Source organism: Erpetoichthys calabaricus, chromosome 10, assembly GCF_900747795.2.
Source record: "Erpetoichthys calabaricus chromosome 10, fErpCal1.3, whole genome shotgun sequence".
Taxonomy (NCBI): domain Eukaryota; kingdom Metazoa; phylum Chordata; class Cladistia; order Polypteriformes; family Polypteridae; genus Erpetoichthys; species Erpetoichthys calabaricus.
Window position 1 is genome coordinate 116,013,850 of NC_041403.2, and position 25,216 is coordinate 116,039,065.

The 25,216-nt window shown below is 39.0% G+C and overlaps 2 protein-coding genes across 2 annotated transcripts in view; one reads left to right on the plus strand and one right to left on the minus strand.

The window, feature by feature from the left end:
* Positions 1–219: 219 nt before the first annotated feature.
* rab5if (RAB5 interacting factor) overlaps positions 220–25,216 on the minus strand; it is a 41,909-nt gene continuing 16,912 nt past the window's right edge. The window contains exons 2-4 of the mRNA XM_028811762.2: positions 7,537–7,640; positions 3,607–3,736; positions 220–716 (exon numbers count right to left, since the gene is read on the minus strand). Coding sequence (XP_028667595.2) covers positions 675–716; positions 3,607–3,736; positions 7,537–7,640 — 276 coding nt within the window. The 3' untranslated portion in view covers positions 220–674. The remainder of the gene's footprint in view (positions 717–3,606; positions 3,737–7,536; positions 7,641–25,216) is intronic.
* LOC114659330 (uncharacterized) lies at positions 19,859–20,820 on the plus strand. Its single transcript, XM_028811761.2, has one exon. The coding sequence runs from the start codon at positions 19,891–19,893 to the stop codon at positions 20,449–20,451; it is 561 nt and encodes a 186-aa protein (XP_028667594.1). The 5' UTR covers positions 19,859–19,890; the 3' UTR covers positions 20,452–20,820.

Below are 25,216 nucleotides of genomic sequence, written 5' to 3' on the forward strand. Positions count from 1 at the left end.
TTTTAGGAATTGCGGTTGTACTTATGTATTTTCTCAGTCTTTAATTGTGTCATAAGAATGGTAACTTCTGTAATTATCACAGTAGGTTTATGAAAGAGTACTTATAAAGCCCACTTATCTTAGCTGTCAGCTCTAAATGGCATCCATAACCGACGAGGCACTCCAAGCTGCACAGTCCACTAATCAAAGTGGAGGAAGAAATGTGAAGTAACACAACTGTCACAGCTTAACATGTAGAAATAATAGTTTAATAAGTCTTTGAATGAAAATTGTACAGTTATCACACTAATATTCAAATTAAATCATACCCTAAATAAGTACTCCTTAATCAGGTATGAAACTGGACAAATGTAGGCAAAAATCTGAAGTTAGACGCTATGTTATTTAAAAAACTCCATGGCTTATTGTAAAAGTTTATGGTTCATAGACGTTTAAAAAAAAACAAAAAAAAACAAACAAAAAAAAAAACGATGCTAAAATTCAGCCTAGAAAGGCCAACTCCAGAACACAATTGTTCTTCACTCTTTCCCAGTCCAATATGCTGCAATACTGTTGGGTACAAAAAAAAGAAAAATATTTTTAACGTCCTCATTTTCTGCATTTCACACTGATTTTCATTGTCCGTGCTTCTTTTCGGAATGGAGAGGGTTGGGGGGGGGGGGGTTCTCATTTGCTCAGTCATAATGAATTGCAGTATAAAATATTATCCAGACCACCTGCAACCAAAGGAAGCAAAAAGTTACACATTTTCTAAATATTGTATTTTTCCATACATAATATACATTACACAGAGTATATATTAAAGTAGGACTCCTTTACACAGTCCCTCTAAAGATAAATGAATTAAAAATAAAGAATGCATGTATTTATTCTGCTTTTGGAGTGCTGGCTCAGTGATTGTTAGCAGCATGGACTTTACAAATGGAGGAAGTACTGTAGAATCAAATTTGATCTTTTTTAGCATCTTAAAACCTGTAGAACTGAGTCCTTTGCTTACAACAGTGTTTTAAAGCTGTGCCAGCCACCATTCGCAACTTATTACAGGAGACATTTTCAAATGCTCTTTATGATTCGTTTTACCCAGGGCTGTGGAGTCGGTAGATAAATCCTTCGACTCCGACTCCTCTGTATTTAATATGCTAAAGTATTTTCCATGTTGATTAAAGGAAGGCAACATACACGTCATTGAACCACAGAAGTACTGGCTAGGAAGCCGACTCTCTACCATATTGGCCAGTTTAAACAAAAGACAAGAACCCCTGAACACACATCAGGCCATAGCACACACCAACACCTACATCATTACACTTGTTTACACTCAAATGAACTTATCAAACACATTATATCTGAAAGAAAATGAAAACATTTTTTGTAATGTACCATAATCCAGATTACAATATGTGAATGTCAGGCTGTATAATAGCTCAGCTGAACTTCACGCTAGTAGTAACACAAGTGTGCACTGGGCTTTACTCTTACATCAGAGAAGTACCTAATTACGACTACTGTTTGTGAAAAGGGACATCTCAACTTGCTGTATTTTTTTTCCATTACAATTTAAATTTATTAGGAGTCGGAGTCGGTACATTTTTGCCGACTCCGACTCCAGGTACCCAAAATTGTCTCTGCCCTGGTTTTATCCCCACCATGTCATTCCAGTCCCGCCTGAACCCAATTTGACCAGCAATCTTGGTGTATATTATTAATTACAATAAACAAAGTTGAATAGTAAAACCTGTGTGTGGAACAAACCTTGTAAACTAAACCTCACTCTAAACCAAAAAGGCCAACATCATCATCAGAAGGTTCTTGTAGTCAGAAATGCTGTAAGAGAGGAGATGTCGTCTTTGCAGGTTGCCCTTGACTTAACACTTCAGCTGCTTTTAGAGTACTAGGGGGTGTTGTAACGTGTTAGCCATTATGAATACAATGAGAAGTCAAGCAAAATGACACCTTTTGTTGGCTAATTAAAAAGATTACAATATGCAAGCTTTCGAGGAAGCTTAGGCCTCTTCTTCAGACATATTGTAATTGTAAAACATCTTTCCTGAAGAAAAGGGGCCCGAGTTGCCTCGAAAGCTGGCATATTGTAATCTTTTTAGTTAGCCAACAAAAGGTGTCATTTTGCTTAACTTCTTCTAGCTGTTTTTAAAGGAAGGAATACATAGTTTAATTTCAGTATCAGGTTTTAACTTTACATCATTTATGTTTCAAATGTTCTTTATAATTTTGCAAAGAAATTCTCAAGTTGCTCATGCTGATTACCATTCCTGACATAAATATTTAGGGCCTTAATTGGCTGGCACGCCAGCCTTTGTCGAATTGGTAAAATTCCATGCCAACTGCAAGTTACAATCATCCTGGTACAACTGTTAAAATAATTAAATTAATTGCACTGCAGGCAAATAAATTAATAGTAAATCAATTTAGGGTGGCAGCTGTATAGATCAGGAGCCTTGTTTCAAATGTTTCTGCTGGAAATCATGAAATTGTTAAAAAGAAAAGCCATTATTGACCGAAAATTTTAACAACACAGATCAAATTACCTTCTGAACATCTTGCTATGGGAGTCCTGTTACATTACAAACACTAAACAGACCAGAGCAGAACAAACTCAAACGCACAAGACAAATCAAGTCCTATCTGTAAAAAATATAGTGCCCTAGAATTTTTTTTTATTCATTACCATGGTACCATTTGAAGAAGAAAAAAAAAAACCCATGCAAGATGAAAGTTGCTAAACTTGAGAATGGAGTACAGGTGGCCTGTAGTTGGTCTAAACATCCACAGAATGAGCGGTTCAACTATATGTTCCTTAAAGAGATGATGTGCACCCAGTAGTGATAATGGGGGAATATTCTAGTGCAGAAAGGAAGAGACAGGTGGGTCACAGCAGAAGATAACTGCAGGACTGGAGATACACACCAGCCACAGCCATTAAGCCCCAAGTCTGAGGTGTCCAACAGATGCTACCTCCTTAGGGAATGAGGTACTAACTCTGGAACAGCAAAGAGAACTACTGTGTCACAGCCTTTCAGCACTAAACCTATCCCCAAGAGAGTCGGAGGCTGTGCTAACAGCAGACACAACAGGGAGTCCTGTGAATATCATGCTTGACAAGTTTATAAGCCTCTTCGCAAAGCTGAATTACGTCTGGCAATCACCATTCTCAGCAGAACACAAAGGTAATTAATGGCCTGAACATGCAAGAGTGATGCTGACACACAACCAAGAAACTGCAGCATCAATAAATAACTTTACAGCATCAAAAATAAAAATTCAGAGTAGCGTGTCACAGTCAAAGATGACTTAAATTATACAAATACTTAAAAGTATACATATACAGTATGTGTACAGCATATATTATATACAATATTTAATAACAAACGTACTGATGAAATATTTGTGTAGCTGTTGACAATGTTAAAGCTGCACACATTATTTCTAAGATTGCAGAAAACTGAAACATTCCTCTTATTAAACAAGAACAAGAAACAATAAGAACAAGGAGCGTGAACTCCAATCATCAACGACCATGACTGGGCACGTCTGCTTTAAAGCATAAGAGACAGTTTAGAGATGTGAAAGAACAAAAATATCAAGTACCAAAAACAGGGCAAAAGAAGTCATGAATCCTTCTTTTGTTAGTTCCCACGTTCCTCCATACTCTTCTTCATCTATTTGCTGGAAGCTGCTAAAGTAAAGATACACAAGTCCAGCGTTGATTACACAAAATCTGGAAAAAAGAAAAAAAAAATAGAAAAGGGTTAAAAAAGAATGTAACAAGTCAGACAGGTTCAAGCCCTTAAGGATACAGTCATATGAAAAAGTTTGGGAACCCCTCTTAATTCTTTGGATTTTTGTTTATCATTGGTTGAGCTTTCAAAGTAGCAACTTCCAAATTTAATATATGACATGCCTTATGGAAACAGCAGTATTTCAGCAGTGACATTAAGTTTATTGGATTAACAGAAAATATGCAATATGCATCATAACAAAATTAGACAGGTGCATACATTTGGGCACCCCAACAGAGATATTACATCAATACTTTTGATGGCTGCCAAGCATGGACAGCCTGCTTTAAATCATCCCATAGATTTTCGATGATATTCAAGTCAGGGGACTGTGACGGCCATTCCAGAACATTGTACTTCTCCCTCTGAATGAATGCCTTTGTAGATTTCAAACTGTGTTTGGGTCATTGTCTTGTTGGAATATCCAACCCCTGCATAACTTCAACTTTGTGACTGATGCTTGAACATTATCCTGAAGAATTTGTTGATATTGGGTTGAATTCATCCGACCCTCGACTTTAACAAGGGCCCCAGTCCCTGAACTAACCACACAGCCCCACAGCATGATGGAACCTCCACCAAATTTGACAGTAGGTAGCAGGTACTTTTCTTGGAATGTGGTGTTCTGTTCTTCTTCTACCATGCAAAGCGCTTTTTGTTATGACCAAATAACTCAATTTTTGTTTCATCAGTCCAAAGCACTTTGTTCCAAAATAAATCAGGCTTGTCTAAATGAGCATTTGCATACAACAAGTGACTCTGTTTGTGGCGCAAGTGCAGAAAGGGCTTCTTTCTCATCATCCTGCCATACAGATGTTCTTTGTGCAAATTGCGCTGAATTATAGAACAATGTACAGATACACCATCTGCAGCAAGATGTTCTTGCAGGTCTTTGGAGGTGATGTGTGGGTTGTCTGTAACCATTCTCACAATCCTGCGCATATGCCGCTCCTGTATATTTCTTGGCCTGCCAGACCAGAGTTTAACAGCAACTGTGCCTGTGGCCTTCCATTTCCTGATTCCATTCCTTACAGTTGAAACTAACAGTTTAAACCTCTGAGATAGCTTTTTGTAGCCTTCCCCTAATCCATGATACTGAACAATCTTTGTTTTCAGATCTTTTGAGAGTTGCTTTGAGGATCCCATGCTGTCACTCTTCAGAGGAGAGTCAAAGGGAAGCACAACTTGCAATTGACCACCTTAAATACCTTTTCTCGTGATTGGACACACCTGTCTATGAAGTTCAAGGCTTAACGAGCTAATCCAACCAATTTGGTGTTGCAAGTAATCAGTATTGAGCAGTTACATGCATTCAAATCAGCAAAATTACATGGGGACCCACATTTTTGCACAGCCAGTTTTTCACGATTGATTTAATTTCATACAACTAAATACTGCTTCACTAAAATCTTTGTTCAGAAAACACCCCAATACTCAGATGTTTGTAGGAAATGAAAGACATACCACTGTTATCTTTTTTTGTTGAAAGTAAATTATTATGCAGGCTGAGAGGGGTTCCCAAACTTTTTCATATGACTGTATCTCCCATCACAGTACAGCAAATGTTCATTTTCTTTGAATGCTATTGCAGATCCTAAAAGGAATTGCTTTTTCAATTCAACATGCAGTTATTTATTAGTTTCCATAAAATTGCGACAGAATTATTTATTTAAAAAAAATGAATGTTAAAAGATACTAATACAGTACTGTTCCCCTATAACAACAAAAAGTAGTCATGTGCTTTCATGTGAATGTTTTGAAAAACAAAACAAAAAAAAAAATCACTGTAAAAAAATACAGATGTCATTGTATTAAAAAGGGAACAGTGATGTTACTGATCAAATACTGAGCTGATGGAAAAAACACAAAAATCACATTCTTGGGATTTCAATTCTTCCACCTGCTCAGTTCTAGATAGAAATTCACTTCTATTTTACTTTAAAGAGAAGCAAGTTTTTCAGTGATTCTTTTATGACCAGCAAACAATTAAATAGACTCCTTAGCATTATGATTGTCCACAGAAATGTGAACAAAAAAGGTAATTGTTTTCCCCCAACAACAAAAAAAATGGTGCAACAGTAGCATATAAATACTAAAATGTCCTCATAAATACAGTAGAAAAAGTATGCCTAGTGCCCACTGATATACTAATGCGGATTTAGTACACATCCTTCATGTGATATGCTTTGAAACAGTCACCACTGCATAGCTTGATGTTAAATTGGGACAACAGAAGAGTGTTTCACACACTGCACACTTTTTTTTATGCTGCTTGCACACGAGAGAGTAGAATGTTGGTGCTTTGTCTGCAAGATCAACATGCCTCTTGTCTTACTGTAGGCTGCCACAGTGCAAGGCCAAGTCACTTCCACATTTCTCTGAAACTAACATTAACAGTTGCCGCATTGAGAACAGTGCTTATGGGGCTGTCTTGTCTTTGAACTTGCTTGCAATCTTTTGCCACAAAGCTACTTGCACCATGGTGAAGCTTCACAGGACTGAATTCGCCAGGCATGTCACAGTCGTTCAATCATTCAATGTTGTATCACACATCAGTTTCACTGTCTGTGTCAATGTCACGATCACTTGATACCACTAATGGTTAAGTTCTGGTTAGCTCTACAGCTTCTCGTTTACACACAATTGTGTTTTAGTTGAAGGCTCTGTCCCACTCATGAATACTGAGTTACCCTAGAGTAGCCAAACGTATAGAAATATTCAAAATGTTTTGCAGCATAAAGTTATGTAATCAATCAGATGGCACAAAATCCTTACTAAATGTAAGGTGGATTATTAAACATCACCCCAAGTCTGACTCGGAGTTAACCATATTAATATAGAATTATGAGCCTGAGACACACTTCAGGGTAATGCCGTGAAAGTTGAGTAGCCAACACATTAAAAAAAAAATAGAAAGGGAAATGAAAGGGGGGGGGAAGAGAGATAGCAAAGGGTAACAAATTACCCTTGTTATGAAATTCTGGTATGGCACTAAAAAAAACCAAAAAAAAAAAACCAATGTAAATATTCTCTTTAAAAGAATGCTCCACTCAAAATGATAATTTTTATCAGTTATATGACCTATACTCAGTGTATGATGGCTTAGAGAAGCTTTAATTGTCATGCTTTCAAGTTTCTGATACATCTAACTTCAAGTGGGGGCCCAGATAGACCAACACTGATTAACAGTAAACAAACAATTTTAAAACTTATTAATGTTAGTGGGTGTCCATTGAAAAAAATGAACCACCTCACTCTGAAGTCAGCCAAAAATGCATAAACATTAGGAGGCTCATAGTGATTTTTGTCCCTTCAGACTTCTTTTGAATGAATTATGAAAGCAAAAAAAAAAAAAAAAAAAAAAAATTGTAAAGATGCTAACTTTGCTTATTTGTCAATAAATCTTTGGTATCGTTTTTTTAGTAGATTTACATGCTTTGTATATACTACGTTTAAAGGTACATTGACCTATCAATGGAGGAAATTCCACAGCTTCATTTAAATTGTCGCCAACTCCCTACTTCATAATCCTTTGTTCTTTTCTGAGAAAATAAGAAAATGTATAATACAATTTTACAAAGAAATTCTTTTAGTATATTGTATTTCCTGAAAACAAAATGTAAAAAAATACTGGGAAGTGAATACATTCTTGACAATTATAAGGCAAAACAAAAAAGAAGAGCCATACAAAAAATGTAATAGTTTTTGTACATAAAATAAAAAAATAAAGAAAACTTACATTGCAATTCCTAAAAATCCTTTTAGAGGCGATACTCCCCATATTACTCCCAAGATAACAGCGATGATTTGTCGAAACCAGTAAATAACATCTAAAAATTCATCCTGTTAAAACAAAACAATGTTTAAATAAAGAGAGCGTACACTTAACTATAGTAAAATAAATAAATAAATAGCTTAACAACTACAGATTTACACTATATAAAACTTCAAAATATAACACCAACCCAAATATAAAGAAGGTTTAAACAAATGCCTGGGATTACTTCAATTTAAAAATTGTCTCATGGTGACTTTTTATAATCTATTGTTTAAAAAACTCAGAGAATGGCCATACCAACTGTTGTTTCTATAACAAAGAACAATACAGCATTTTTATTCTGGAATAACATCCATCTATCCATCCATTTTCCAACCCATTGAATCCGAACACAGGGTCACGAGGGTCTACTGGAGCCAATCCCAGCCAACACAGGGCACAAGGCAGGAACCAATCCTGGGCAGGGTGCCAACCCACCGCAGGGAATAACATTCATTTTGTTTTGATGCATACATATTCTGGAAACATTGTTATCTGGTGTTCAACTCAGTGCAACATTTTTAATCCACCAGCTATGGCACACACCAGCTGGTAAGGAACTGAATTTTTCTACGCATGGCAAAGATAAATTCTGAAAATAATATAAAAAACACACATTACAAAGGAACATACACATACACACAGGCTGAGCCAAAATGAAGTACCACATTTCTCAAGGTCATTGCACGAGGTAGAGGCAGCCGAGTGGGTTGGGGTGGGGGTCCTTTGATAGGTGATCCTTTGTAGTTTTCATTCAGCAACATGCCTTGGTCCGGAGCGTGCTGTGCTTTCCCTGTTGAAACGTTCTTCAAAAACAACAAATCCATCACCACTAGGCAATGCACCTTCCAAAACTTCAGCATTCCTCCTAACGATGACATCCCAAATCGGAAAACAATTCTTCAGTGGATGGCTAAATTTAAACAGACGGGTACAACATTGAACAGAAAATCTCCAGGCTGTCCTCGGACTGTACGAACGCCTGAAACATCCAAGCTGTAAGGGCATCAATTTTGCAGTCTGCTCCTCCCCATAAGGCCAAGGCCTCAAGTAAAAATGGGCCATCCCCAGACCAGCAGGTGGAGGAATGGCATTTTGACCCAGAGCAGTCAACCAGTCGCAGGCATTCGACTTGTGGGAAAAAGCAGGGCAGTGGCTAAGGCCGTTTCAAAATACTGCCCTACAAATTGTGCAGCAGGTGGCCTACTTCATACTGCTCACCGGCCTCCCAAAAAATTTCACCCAGCTAGTCTGGGGGACATTCAAAGACATGAACGAGCTTGTTGAAATAACTAGGACAGCCTCACAATCTGGGAGGGCAGAATGGCTCTTTAGCGGACGTCAGAGGGATTACGTCCCAAAATCATTGCCCCTCCCTTACAAGCCGGAGCTTGTTCTGAAGTCCCCAGACTCACGGGCACGCTGCTTACTTGGGAATGAGGTGGAATGCAGGTGCAGAGAGAGAGAGAGGGGGTTTCTGTGCACTTACAAATCCCCTGACAAGTCCTCATACGGGAGTGGTAGTGATAAATTAGCCGTAGCGGTCCTCCCAAATCCACCTTGTCCAGTGATACTGGGGCATGACTGGTCTAAAAGTAATTGTGGTTCACTACTGTCCACTCCTAAGTAAAATTTGGGCCTAATTATAGAAGGGAACACTACGTCTCAAGCTGCTTCCACGCCATAGAATCAGCTGGTGGAGAGAAATACGGAAAAGGGATGGGGTGGATCCTGGACTGTCGCAAACTGACACATCATCCAACATTGCCACGGCGGAACAGGCTGAAACCCCGCCCCTTGAGGTCAGACTGGACCCTCTCTCTGAATTGCAATTTCAGTTTAGAGAAACTCCAGCTTCTTTTAAAAGGGAACAATGGAATGACGACTCCCTAAAATTTGTAAAAAATGCAGTCGTGCTTGTCAATGGCCAACGCACTTATCAGCCCATGCCGCAGGGTCCTCGCTTTGTGTTAGAAAACGACCTATTGTGTCAGGTAGCAAAGCATGAAAGTGAGGTGCAGAACCTGCTTCTAATACCACAAACCTACCAGCAACAGATTTGTGAATTAGTGCACACCCATCTCCTAGGAGTCCATTTAGGCTCCAAAAAAACTTTACAGCGTATCAATCTGAGATTTTATTGGCCAGGAATTAACGAGGAGGTACACCACTTTTGAACATCTTGTCAATTGCAGCAAATTCCTAGGAAGGAATGAGCTCCTCTTGTTCTCTTTCCCCTAATTGATGTCCCACTCAAAAGAATCAGGGTCGATATAGTAGGACCCCTAGAGCCCTCAGCCTGAGGACATAAATATATATGAGTTATCGTAGATTATGCTACCCGGTATCCCAAAGCTGTTCCATTGCGCTCAGCTATATAGAAGGCTATTGCACGGGAATTGGTAGGGGTCTTTTCACAAGATGACAACCCTAAAGAAGTCCTTACGGACCAAGGGAAGCTGTTTACCTTGGAGATGTTCAGGGAAACGGCCAAGTTACTTAAAATAAAGCACTTATTTCATCCTAAAACCAATGGTCTAGTAGAGAGGTTTAATCAAACTCTCAAGCAGATGCTTTGCAAGGAGGTCAGCAGGGACGGGAGGAACTAGAATCAGCTCCTCCCCCTCGTCCTTTTTGCTTATAGGGAAGTCCCACAAGCCTCCATGGGGTTCTCGCCTTTTGAATTATTATATGGACGACAGCCCCAGGGCATATTGGATATTTTGAAAGAAGGCTGGGAAAGAGAGGCTCTTCCCTCCACAAATATATTAGATTTGGAAAAATCAATCCATTCTTAGAAGTCACATGGAAGAGGCTTAAACAGCACAAGTCCGATATTATGATCATGGTACGTCTCTCAGAGAATTCCAACTGGGCGATCGTGTCATGGTCTTAGTTCCTACCTCCCATTCTAAATTACTAGCCCATTGGCAATGTCCATACGAAGTTAAGGAAAGGAAAGTACTCATTGACTATTTGGTGAAACAACCCAATCGTCTCCCGAGTGAGCGGATATATCACATGAATCTGCTGAAGCCGTGAAAGAAAAGAGATCATGATCCCTTTTCCATTCAGCCCTGCTCGTTCTTTGCTCATAAAAATAGCTTCAACTTCTGTCCTGAATTAAACCCCAAACAGAAACTGGACCTTGAAGAAGTTATCCTATCATTTCCGGAGGTAGTGAGTGAAAAACCTGGAAGGACCTCTGTGATTGAGCATGACATTGACTGAACCCAAGGTTATAGTCTGTGAACACCCGTATCGGCTCCCCAAAGCAAAAAGAGCAGAAGTAGAGCTTGAAATCAAGTGTATGCTGGAACTAGGTGGGTGTGAAAGAGGAAAATTATAGTCCCTGGTCCAGTCCAATAGTCTTGGTTAGTAAGCCTGACGGAAGTTGGAGGTTTTGCAATGACTTTCGTCGACTTAATCAAGTCTCCCAATTCGATGCCTATCCGATGCCCCGAGTGGACGACCTCCTCGAGAGGCTAGGACAGGCAAAATACTAGTGTCAGGAGTAATTTGTGACAGACAGTTATTAGCAAGAGTGAAAGGGAAGGTCTTCAGGACGGTAGTGAGACCAGCTTTGTTATATGGGTTGGAGAAAGTGGCACGGACCAGAAAGCAGGAGTCAGAGCTGGAGGTGTCAGAGTTAAAGATACTAAGATTTCTATTGGGTGTGACAATGATAGACAGGATTAAAAACTAGTTCATTAGAGGGTCAGCTCAGGTTGGACGGTTGAGAGACAAAGTAAGAGAGGCAAGATTGCATTGGTTTGGACATGTGCAGAGAAGACATGCTGGATATATTGGGAAAAGAGAGAGCTGCCAGGAAAGAGGAAAAGAGGAGGTTTATGGATATAGTGAAAGAGGACATGCAGGTGGTGGGTGTGACAGAGCAAGATGTAGAGGACAGGAAGACATGGAACAAGATGATACGCTGTGGTGACCCCTAACGGGAGCAGGCAAAAGAAGATTTATATATGTGTAAATCTCCCAAACCATGAGGACTTGAAATTTGGAATGGAGGTTACCCTTGGCCCATAGATGCTCGCTAAGAAACTGTTTTAAAAATTTCGTGGTCCAAGCGTAAAATTTCTTATACTTTTTTTTAGACCCATTTGTATGTCTGTCCGCTTTTCACAAGAGAACTACTTAACGAATTTAGATCGGGCTTTTTCTATAATTTGCTTGAACATTCAGTTGATTTTGCAACTTTCTCATTGCGCCAAGTATCATACCGATTACCACGAATCCGAGAGAGACGCATTGGGCTATAGGGACGAGGGCGGGGCTCTCCTCACTCACGCATCTGCCTCGGGGCATAACCTTAACACTGCTTAGTTAGCAAATGAAAGAACTACTTAACGGATTTAGATCTTTTTATTTTTTCTATAATTTGCTTGAACATTCAAGTAGATTTTGCGACTTCTCTCATTATGATAAAAATCATAGTTCGCTTGCAGGAGCGATATATTTGTGCTAATCCGAGACACAGGCTGTGGGCTGAGGGGAGGGTGACGTCAGGAGTAGAGAGCTGGGCCAGGCTCTCCTCTCTGTCCTGTTTCACTAATACGCAGGCAGAGGCTAGTATATATACACATACATACACACAAACACACACACACACACACACACACACACACACACATACAGTACTGTGCAAAAGTTTTAGGCAGGTGTGAAAAAATGCTGTAAACCAAGAATGCTTTCAGAAATATACTGTAAATAATGACTGTTTATTGTTACCAATTTACAAAATGCGAAGTGAGCGAACAAAAGAAAAATCTAAATCAAATCAATATTTGGTGTTACTACCTTTTGTCTTCAAACCAGCATCAATTCTTATAGGTACACTTGCACAAAGTCAGGGATTGTGTAGGATTATAGTCAGGTGTTTGATCAACCAATTATATCAAACAGGTGCTAATGATCATCAATGTCACACATAGGTTGAAACACAGTCATTAACTGAAACAGAAACAGCTGTGTAGGAGGCTTAAAAGTGGGTGAGGAACAAGAACTGCTACCAAGGTGAGGTTGTGGAAGACAGTTTCATGTCATGGGAAGATTGAGCACAGCAACAAGACACAAGGTAGTTATACTGCATCAGCAATGTCTCTCCCAGACAAAGATTTCAAAGCAGACTGGGGTTTCAAGATGTGCTGTTCAAGCTCTTTTGAAGAAGCACAAAGAAACGGGCAACGTTGAGGATCATAGATGCAGTGGTCGGCCAAGGAAACTTAGTGCAGCAGATGAAAGACACATCAAGCTTATTACCCTTCGAAATCGGAAGATGTCCAGCAGTGCCATCAGCTCAGAACTGGCAGAAACCAGTGGGACCCAGGTGCACCCATCTACTGTCCGGAGAAGTCTGGCCAGAAGTGGTCTTCATGGAAGAGTTGCAGCCAAAAAGCCATACCTCTGACATGGAAACAAGGCCAAGCGACTCAAGTATGCACGAAAACATAGGAACTGGGGTGTAGAAAAATGGCAGCAGGTGCTCTGGACTGATGAGTCAAAATTTGAAATATTTGGCTGTAGCAGAAGGCAGTTTGTTCGTCGAAGGGCTGGAGAGTGGTACAATAATGAGTGTCAGCAGGCAACAGTGAAGCATGGTGGAGGTTCCTTGAACGTTTGGGGCTGCATTTTGCAAATGGAGTTGGAGATTTGGTCAGGATTAATGGTGTTCTCAATGCTGAGAAATGCAGGCAGATACTTATCCATCATGCAATACCATCAGGGAGGCGTATGATTGGCCCCAAATTTATTCTGCAGCAGGACAACGACCCCAAACATACAGCCAAAGTCATTAAGAACTATCTTCAGTGTAAAGAAGAACAAGAAGTCCTGGAAGTGATGGGTATGGCCCCCATAGAGCCCTGATCTCAACATCATCAAGTGTGTGGGATTACATGAAGAGACAGAAGGATGTGAGGAAGCCTACATCCACAGAAGATCTGTGGTTAGTTCTCCAAGATGTTTGGAACAACTACCAGCCGAGTTCCTTCAAAAACTGTGTGCAAGTGTACATAGAAGAATTGATTCTGTTTTGAAGGCAAAGGGTGGTCACACCAAATACTGATTTGATTTAGATTTCTCTTTTGTTCATTCAGTGAATTTTGTTGATTGATGAAAATAAATGATTAACACTTTCATTTTTGAAAGTATTCTTTGTTTACAGCATTTTTCCACACCTGCCTAAAACTTTTGCACAGTACTATGTGTGTGTATATATATATATATATATATATATATATATATATATATATATATATATATATATATATATATATATATATATATATATATATATATATATATATATATATATATATATATATATATATATACACACACACACACACACACACACACACACACATACGTACACACTCGGGGGGGGGGGTTTCAATTATAAACAGGAATTTGCAAGGCAGACATGACTCATTGGACAAACACATCCATGTTTGAACTTGTTAATAGTGCTAGCTGCTCTTTCTCCCCTTCCTGTCAGTTGTAATCAACACGTTGGTGCGGAAGGTATACAATAGTGTTGTGCAGCAAATTATTATTAAATGTTTGACAAATGAAGGAGTCATTCAATCTCAGATTTATTAGAGACTTAAAAATCATTTTGAGGATGAGTGCCTCTCTCAGTCTAGAGTGTATGATTGGTGCAAGTCACTCAGAGAGGGACTATCATCTCTGTGGTCCACTTAAGGAATTTTTAGGAGGGAAAAAAATTCAAGTCAAATGAGAAGGTTACTGACACTGTTCAGTAATTGGTCAACATGCAGTCAAAATACTTGTACTCTTCTGGAATTAAGAAGCTTCCTGAGCGCTGGAACAGTGGCGGAAAACTACATTGAAAAACAGTGTGTAAGTCGTTTCATTGTATTCAATGAATAAACTGTAGCTCATAAATTCCTGTTTATATTTGAACGCCCCTCATTATATATATATATATATATATATATATATATATATATATATATATATATATATATATATATATATATATATATATATATATATATATATATATACACACACACACATACACACACACATACATACATACATACATACATACATACATACATACATATAAAATGAACAGATCAAACACACAACACTTGTGCAGATGCACCACATAGAAGGTGTATTTTGACCAGCGCCTACATGTTAATTTTCCGGTTGACTGCTAGGCTGCTACTGTAACTGAAGGGAAGCTATCATGCCACTTAGTTGACAGGGATCCTACCCTAATATTTAAATTTTATCAGAAAAAAGTAACATTTCAGTTACCAATTTTGCTACCTTTAGAAAGTGACATTGAATTAATTCTAAAAGGTAGCTCTGAACTAATCTCAAGTCTGAACTGAGCAATACTGGCAGGCGAGAATCCTAGTGAGACAAACTTTTTACCAGAGTTCACAAAATTGTGATCAAATGTCAACTTCTCACTCAATTTCAGTGTATAAAAGTTTAATTAGCTCGGCACGAAAGAACACTCAGCAGATGTGATTTATTAGTAGACAATTGACTACACTGCATTTTACTTTTACAAAAAAATTAAAATTTGAATTACTTTTACACAGATCAAGCCTTGCCATATTCAATAAATAATGTACTTCACCTTTTTATTACAGTACCCTGATTTGCTATCATCACTTTGTTGGTGGCATATCAAATAATGCAATGTAAAATAGATTACTTAAATTAATAAGTGAGTTATGAAGGGGACATCTTACACAAGAGCTTTAGCAATGTCATCAAAAACAGGGACGGTTAAGAAGCACCTCATCATGATTCTTAAAGCTTAGCTTTAATTGCAAACTTCTGCATTTTCATTAAATCTGTGGAGTAGATTCAAATATCTATCAAAAGTTAAGTTCAGCTCGAAATGCAATATGCAGACTTCATGCATCTTATATAAAAAAAAGTAAGGCCTTCCCTGAAAAAAGCATCACCTGGATGACAGCATATGTTGCTCCAAAACCTGTACATGTCATTTGGCCTTCCCAGATATGCAAACTACCGATGCAAAGTGCACTAAGTAATGCAAACCCCCCATGCCATCACTGATGCTAGCTTTTGAACTATGTGCTGATTACACCCTAGACTTTCCTTTTCTTTAGCCTGGAGGCCAAGGTGTCCATAAATTTAAAAAAGATTTTCAAAATTTTAAATCAAAGACCACAAGACTTCTATTTTCTTTATACATGACCAATATCAGAAAGTCTCAAGCATTCATACGTTAAGTTTATGTCCTCCTCAATGCTTGTAATTGGTTCTATTTCTGAAATCATTTAGAAATCTTAGACCTGTACTCCTTATATTTTAAAAAATGAAAAAAAAAAATAAAAAAACAATCCTGGTAAAGCCACTTGATGGACTAAATTACCTTACAAAGGCAACAGTGCCATCTTATGTCATGTTGGTCTAGTGGCTAAAATATTGGTCTTAAAGCACAGACTCACACAGGTTCAAAGTGTTTCAATGAACTGACCTAAAACTGCAAATCATGTCACTTAACCCACCCGACGTTGAGTTCAAAATTTGACAACTTTAACACAAAATATTGGCTTTGAAGTATCACTTAATATATTAAATAATATTTTTAAAAAAGTCAAATGATGTGCAATTTAATGCAAAAAATCCCACAACAATAGTGTTTCTCTAGAATTGTTACAAGATGCTTTCCATTTACAAAATGGTTAACTCCAAAAGTGAACTACAAGTTTTTATTAATAGCAGCAAAGAGAGATATGTAGAGAGTAAAAATGAAGTTTCTTGTGACATCCTGTATTCTACATATTTTAAGGACATGTAAGCATTAGATGTTTAGTTTTATATGTAAAGTTTATATTAAGCTGTTTTAGTTGCAGGCAATAACCAATCAACAATAAAATAACACCAATTCAATAGTTCATTGAACTCTTCTTAAATCAACTTTTACTCAGTTAATCAACTTTTTCCCCGGACTCTGCCTAGAATATGACTTTCTTCAAGTTAAGACCCCCAAGAAAAGGTTTAGAGTGAAAACTGACACACTAAAATCTAAAGCACATCTTGAAGATGCAACAACCCATCAGCAGGCTATTTAAAATGACATTTTATTTAAACAAAAGAGGTAGATTATACCGACACAAACTCTGTAAACGACAGGTTATTGGTGTATACAGTGTTATTGGCAGTTAGAAAAACAAGAGGTCAAATATACTGTATATTTTTTTAAACCACATTAATTAAGGAGTAATAGGGAATAAAAACATAGTTAATACTGAAGAGGGACTAAACAGGAGACACATTTTAATCAACAAGTTGATATAATAATTTATCCCAGGAGGTTATGAACAAAGCTGTAGCTGTCGGCTGGGTAAGGGGTCGGCAGCTACACCTCCAAGACCTGTGGCCTGGATAATTTACTGAGTTTGAATCTAACTATCAAGCTGTACCTCTAACAAATTAAACTTTTCCCCCACAATCGACGGTGTAAATAAGCATAAAAGAAAAGCAGGTATGTAAAATTAAACTGATTAAATGCATTAAATGAAATAACAGGACAAATGCAAAATAGAAATATACACATATAAATATAAATATCCCTCCACCACAGCAACAACGAGACAACACCATATATAAATACAACAAACCCTCCCTTCCCCCTGTCACATATAACAAACAACGAATAACAACAATGAATGATATACGGAATGATCGTGAATTTGAGTCCGGTTATAAAAACTGTCCTGAATACGGATGACTGAACTAGAGATAAATGAGTTGTTTGATTTTCCCGGCAATTGGAGCAACCTCACTGTGATCCCTCGGCGTGTGGTGGATGATGATCCGACCCCGGGGTCTCAGCAGATGAGGGATGGAAGACAGTCCAGCAAAATGAAAAACAAACTGGTGCAAAGTCGCGATGTGAAAAAAACAGCAAGTAAGATGATCCGTGGTTGAAAAAATGGTCTCCTTCTTTCTTCTCTCTCCTCTCATTCCTTTCTCTTCTTTTTTTTGTCTATTCCCTCCTGATTGCTTAAATAGTCTATCTATCTAGTCCTGTAACAGCTGTAATTGATTAATAGTGAACAGGTGTTTTCCAGGTTTGAGGCTGCGGCCTCCTTCCATTCACTGATAGACAGCAAACGGGACAATGGAAACAAGACGCACTCAGTACTAACATTTGACAACACTAACTATGTAGCCCCACTACAAGGCAAATAGCCAAAAGAAAACTTAACTACTCAAAAGTAACACATCTCCCATATATTTATTAGAACAAAAAGACAAGTTAGCAACTTTCTGGTTAAAAAAATTATACATTTTTGCAATGATTACTTAATGTATCAACAACTAAAGGTATGACATTAATAAATGTTTTACATTTTTGAAAAGTATAAAATATAAATAATGATAGCAAATATAAATCATAAATAAACAAAAAAAAGATTTTTCTTGTTTTAAGTACATTGATTGTTCTAGTCATTCATTTCAGAATACCAGAAGTGTAGAGGAGGAGGGAATATGACAACACCTACAAAAACAAGGCACTTCCTATACCTCTGCAACCTGCCTGCATTAAAGTCTCCAGCTCACCAGCTAAGGTCAGGAGAAAGTCACCTGACTAGATCCAGCCAATCACAGACTACTTCCTAATATGTGAAGCAATCTGTCAATTCAACTACACCGGATTAACTCTTACAGTGCCAGGCTGTCATTCCAAGGGAAGCACTAATTAATGGCTGAATTGGTTATACATTTTGAGAAATGCATTACTTCTCTTAGATACAGTAAGTGGTAACAATTTCTCATGCTTCAGATACATCACTTATTTCTCAAAACAGGCCTCTATTTATTTATTTTAGTAACCACATTTTTATTAAAACACAGTAACCAATATAAACAAAAGCTTTTTTTTGGTTGTTATTAACAGAAAAAGCCCTAAAATACCACCATCCCGGTGCCCTAAGAAGTAGTAAATATTAAATAAATAAATAATTAATTAAAAAAAATAAAAAAGAGGAGGGGATCAACAGACTGACAACAAATGAAGACAACTTAAGAACAGTTATAAGAAAATGGAACACCCCACATGAAACTCCTGATCAGCTGGACTGCACAATGCCAAACTTAATTTTCTTAAGTTTGAACTTAGTTATGCACAATCACCAAGGAGTTAAAGACACTACATTGGACATCACTCTGCAGGACTGATTCTTAATGCAGCCTACATGCTTGATGTAATTTATTACTTAAAAAAAATCATATTCCCAGTTTAGCTGCCTTGCAGTAAAAAGACCAGAGTTCACATCCTGGGTCCTCCCTGCATGGAGTTTGCATGTTCCCCCTGTGTCTGCATGGGTTATCTTGGTATTCTGGTTTCCTACCATAGTCCAAAGACATGCAGAGTAGGTAAATTGCATATCCCAGTTCGGGACTACGTGGGTTAGCAAATGACTGATTGACTATTCCTAGCTTGGTGCACTATACAGTTTACTCAGACTATAGATTATGCAAATGTATGTGAACTGGCAGACAGGATGTACATTTTCTACCTTACAGTTCACTCACTGTATTCAGACAATACTGCCCATTTGAAGGGACACTGTTCATTTTAAACTCAATCCTGGCTCGGTTAAACAGGGCTTACCAATTAAAATCTTCAGATTATCAAAAGAAACCATTTAAATAAGCAAACAGAATCTCAATGCCTCACAGTTTAATTTCCAAACCTAAACTGTAAGATGGACCAAGGTCAGGCTTTTATCAGTCGATTAATATACTTCTGCATATCCTGAAGTCTTTGAAAGCACCTCTCATTACCTCAATGTATTATTCTGTACAAAAAAAAAAAAAAAAACTATTCTTTGGGCAGTATAAAAGAATATAAATCACAAAGTGATGCAGTGGGGCACATATACATCAGAAAATCTGTGAGTGATTTCAGATCGACAGAAATAAAAGTGGACAGTCATCTTGATATGTTGCCATTTAGGATGACTTTTTTACCATAGACTTCAGTTACTACAGATCATTTCCTGTAAGGCAGACCTGGCCATACACATAGTTCCTCTGTCACTTGAGACGGCTCAGAAAATTCCAGCGTGTGGCTGCCAGCATCAGCAGTCTCATTAGGCAAGGGGTGGGGCCTATACAGGTATCATAGTGCGCTTCTCAGTGAACTATAAATAAAACAAGTACAATGTGATTTCTTGCAGACGAAGCAAGACAATTATCCTCAAACAGACAAGATCTCACACCAGCATCATGGGCAACCTGTTGACCAGAATCTACCAGTCTCTCTATGGATTTCAAGCCAGAATCCTGATGATTGGACTGGATGCAGCAGGCAAGACCACTATCTTATATAAACTGAAGCTCAACGAAACAGTCCCCACCATCCCAACCATTGGCTTCAATGTTGAGACAGTGGAACCTATCCGTGGGGTGTCCTTCACTGTGTGGGATGTGGGCAGCCAGGACAAGATCAGGGCTCTGTGGAGACATTATTTTACCAATCAAGAGGGTCTGCTGTTTGTGGTGGACAGTGCTGATCCAGAGCGCTTTGAAGAAGCACGATATGAGCTACAACGTGTCCTGGAGAATGAGGAGCTGGAAAGAGTTCCCGTTGTCATTCTGGCCAACAAGCAGGACCTGCCAGGGGCTCACAATCCCACAGAACTGGTGGAAAAGATGCAGCTGATAAAGATAAGACACCATGAGTGGCATGTGCAGGGCTGCTGTGCAGTCAATGGAGATGGAATTGTGGAGGCCCTAGAGAAACTGACCGAGATGATCAAGCGTTTTCAGTCTAGAAGACTGTATTAATGATAAACTTTACTGCCCTGTGCAATGGGATTGCTCCCTGTCTCCAACAACTTCAACAGGACAATTCTGAAATGGAGAAATGCTAAGAACTTCTACAGGGTTAACAATAGAAAACTGCACTGACGCCATATTGCACTTGCTGATGTATACATTTGAAGGATTACATAATGAATTAATCAACTTTCTATTTTTAATACTACCATTTACAGTGAGTTATATGACAAAGCACTTTACTGTTATAAATAATGTTTTGAAGCAAAATGTAGTAAAACAGACCACTATAAATACTCTTTGAAGAAATGTGCTGAATCAAAGCAGGCATTACTTTACTAATTATCAAATCATATATATTATACATTTTATCTATTATTTGTTTTCTGTCTTGAAATTATATATGTTTTGGTATTGGTTCCATGATCTGTAATCTGTATGATCTGTAACTGTACATAATAAAAACATTGTTTACTTACAGTACATCCGGAAAGTATTCACAGCGCATCACTATTTCCACATTTTGTTATATTACAGCCTTATTCCAAAATGGATTAAGTTCATTTTTTCCCTCAGAATTCTACACACAACACCCAATAATGACAACATGAAAAAAGTTTACTTGAGGTTTCTGCAAATTTATTAAAAATAAAAAAACTGAGAAATCACATGTACATAAGTATTCACAGCCTTTGCTCAATACTTTGTCAATGCACCTTTGGCAGCAATTACAGCCTCAATTACTTTTTGAATATGATGCCACAAGCTTGGCACACCTATCCATGGCCAGTTTCGCCCATTCCTCTTTGCAGCACCTCTCAAGCTCCATCAGGTTGGATGGGAAGCGTCGGTGCACAGCCATTTTAAGATCTCTCCAGAGATGTTCAATTGGATTCAAGTCTGGGCTCTGGCTGGGCCACTCAAGGACATTCACAGAGTTGTCCTGAAGCCACTCCTTTGATATCTTGGCTTTGTGCTTAGGGTCGTTGTCCTGCTGAAAGATGAACCGTCGCCCCAGTCTGAGGTCAAGAGCACTCTGGAGCAGGTTTTCATCCAGGATGTCTTTGTACATTGCTGCAGTCATCTTTCCATTTATCCTGACTAGTCTCCCAGTTCCTGCCGCTGAAAAACATCCCCACAGCATGATGGTGTCACCACCATGCTTCACTGTAGGGATGGTATTGGCCTGGTGATGAGCGGTGCCTGGTTTCCTCCAAACGTGATGCCTGGCATTCACACCAAAGAGTTCAATCTTTGTCTCATCAGACCATAGAATTTTCTTTCTCATGGTCTGAGAGTCCTTCAGGTGCCTTTTGGCAAACTCCAGGCGGGCTGCCATGTGCCTTTTACTAAGGAGTGGCTTCCGTCTGGCCACTCTACCATACAGGCCTGATTGGTGGATTGCTGCGGAGATGGTTGTCTTTCTGGAAGGTTCTCCTCTCTCTACAGAGGACCTCTGGAGCTCTGACAGAGTGACCATTGGGTTCTTGGTCACCTCCCTGACTAAGGCCCTTCTCCCCAGATTGCTCAGTTTAGATGGCCGGCCAGCTTTAGGAAGAGTCCTGGTGGTTTCGAACTTCTTCCACTTACGGATGATGGAGGCCACTGTGCTCATTGGGACCTTCAAAGCAGCAGAAATTTTTCTGTAACCTTCCCCAGATTTGTGCCTCGAGACAATCTGTCTCGGAGGTCTACAGACAATTCCTTTCACTTCATGCTTGGTTTGTGCTCTGACATGAACTGTCAACTGTGGGACCTTATATAGACAGGTGTGTGCCTTTCCAAATCATGTCCAATCAACTGAATTTACCACAGGTGGACTCCAATTAAGCTGCAGAAACATCTCAAGGATGATCAGGGGAAACAGGATGCACCTGAGCTCAATTTTGAGCTTCATGGCAAAGGCTGTGAATACTTATGTACATGTGCGTTCTCAATTTTTTTATTTTTAATAAATTTGCAAAAATCTCAAGTAAACTTTTTTCACGTTGTCATTATGGGGTATTGTGTGTAGAATTCTGAGGAAAAAAATGAATTTAATCCATTTTGGAATAAGGCTGTAACATAACAAAATGTGGAAAAAGTGAGGCGCTGTGAATACTTTCCGGATGCACTGTAAATAATGATTGTTTATTGTTATCAATTTACAAAATGCAAAGTGAGCGAACAAAAGAAAAATCTAAATCAAATCAATATTTGGTGTTACTACCTTTTGCCTTCAAACCAGCATCAATTCTTATAGGTACACTTGCACAAAGTCAGGGATTTTGTAGGATTATAGTCAGGTGTATGGTCAACCAATTATATCAAACAGGTGCTAATGATCATCAATGTCACACGTAGGTTGAAACTCAGTCATTAACTGAAACAGAAACAGCTATGTAGGAGGCTTAAAACTGGGTGAGGAACAGCATAACTCTGCTACCAAGGTGAGGTTGTGGAAGACAGTTTCATGTCATGGCAAGATTGAGCACAGCAACAAGACACAGGGTAGTTATACTGCATCAGCAACGTCTCTCCCAGACAAAGATTTCAAAGCAGACTGAGGTTTCATGATGTGCTGTTCAAGCTCTTTTGAAGAAGCACAAAGAAACGGGCAACGTTGAGGATTGTAGATGCAGCGGTCGGCCAAGGAAACTTAATGCAACAGATGAAAGACACATCAAGCTTATTACCCTTCGAAACTGGAAGATGTCCAGCAGTGCCATCAGCTCAGAAATGGTAGAAACCAGTGGGACCCAGGTACACCCATCTACTATCCGGAGAAGTCTGGTCAGAAGTGGTCTTCATGGAAGAGTTGCAGCCAAAAAGCCATACCTCTGACGTGGAAACAAGGCCAAGCGACTCAAGTATGCACGAAAACATAGGAACTGGGGTGCAGAAAAATGGCAGCAGGTGCTCTGGACTGATGAGTCAAAATTTGAAATATTTGGCTGTAGCAGAAGGCAGTTTGTTCGTCGATGGGCTGGACAGCAGTACAATAATGAGTGTGTACAGGCAACAGTGAAGCATGGTGGAGGTTCCTTGAACATTTGGGGCTGCATTTCTGCAAATGGAGTTGGAGATTTGGTCAGGATTAATGGTGTTTTCAATACTGAGAAATACAGGCAGATACTTATCCATCATGTAATACCCTCAGGGAGGCGTATGATTGGCCCCAAATTTATTCTGTAGCAGGACAACGACCCGAAACATACAGCCAAAGTCATTAAGAACTATCTTCAGTGTAAAGAAGAACAAGAAGTCCTGGAAGTGATGGGTATGGCCCCCCATAGAGCCCTGATCTCAACATCATCAAGTGTGTGTGGGATTACATGAAGAGACAGAAGGATGTGAGGAAGCCTACATCCACAGAAGATCTGTGGTTAGTTCTCCAAGATGTTTGGAACAACGTACCAGCCGAGTTCCTTCAAAAACTGTGTGCAAGTGTACCTACAAGAATTGATGCTGTTTTGAAGGCAAAGGGTGTTCACACCAAATACTGATTTGATTTAGATTTCTCTTTTGTTCATTCACTGAATTTTGTTGATTGATGAAAATAAACGATTAACACTTCCATTTTTGAAAGCATTCTTTGTTTACAGCATTTTTCCACACCTGCCTAAAACTTTTGCACAGTACTGTGTGTGTGTATATATTATATATATATATATATATATATATATATATATATATATATACACACACACACACACACACGTACACACTCGGGGGGTGTTCAATAATAAACAGGAATTTGCAAGGCAGACATGACTCATTGGACAAACACATGCATGTTTGAACTTAATAGTGCTAGCTGCTCTTTCTCCCCTTCCTGTCAGTAGCTAAGTTTCCATCCAGTTTTTTGCGACGTTTTGTTATCGACAAACAGAATATACGTAAAAAAAATGTGCGAAATTTGCTGTCTCCAGCCTGTTTCCATCAAACTGGCTTTTTATCGATAAAATGGTGTGCGTGATGACGTCATCCCCCCCAAAACGAACTGTCGCATAACTTTTGTTGTATCGCGAAAAAAATCTGCCCTTGAGCCGTTTCCATACATAATTTTGTGTATGTCGCAAATTATCTACCTTTTGTTTTCCACGTTACACCCCCTCCACTAAACAAAGAAATGGAGAGATTATTCAGACAGTTTTTTGAAATTTGCCAGCTTACTGTTATTTCAGTTTCACAAATAATTGGAATTGTACATAATATCCGAAGATGACAGAAGAATGAAGCAGTTGCTTGTCTGATAGCCCTAGAGCTCAAAGAAAGTACCCCAGTGCGACGAAACCCACGGGTATGGGAGAGACGACGGAATAAGACCTTCTGGGAGGAGGTGGTGGAGAGACACTTAACAGAAAATCTCTGGCTGCAACATTTTAGAATGACACGGCCGACGTTTGAGATGTTGTGTGGATTCATCAGTCCTGATGTTGCGCCCATCACAGGTTGCCACCGACCACCGGTTCCAACCCAAAAGCGGATTGCCATCGCCCTTTACAAGCTGGCAACCTGCGCCGAGTATAGAGTAGTTGGAGAAACTTTCAGGGTTAGTAAAACTACCGTCCATCAATGTGTATATGCTGTATGCACCGCTATTAAAGAAAAATTAATGCGCCGTTATATCAGACTTCCGACTGTAGCGGAGGCCAATGAAATTGCATACCGCAATTCCTTGGTGCATCTTGTGCCACAGATTTACGGTGCGCTGGATGGCACGCATGTGCCTATTCTTCCCCCGACGGAAGGCTACCGCGATTACATTAATCGCAAAGGGTGGCCATCTATT

Excerpts from the sequence above, each read along its gene's own strand:
- LOC114659330 (XM_028811761.2), top strand. The coding sequence starts at position 19,891 with ATGGGCAACCTGTTGACCAGAATCTACCAGTCTCTCTATGGATTTCAA.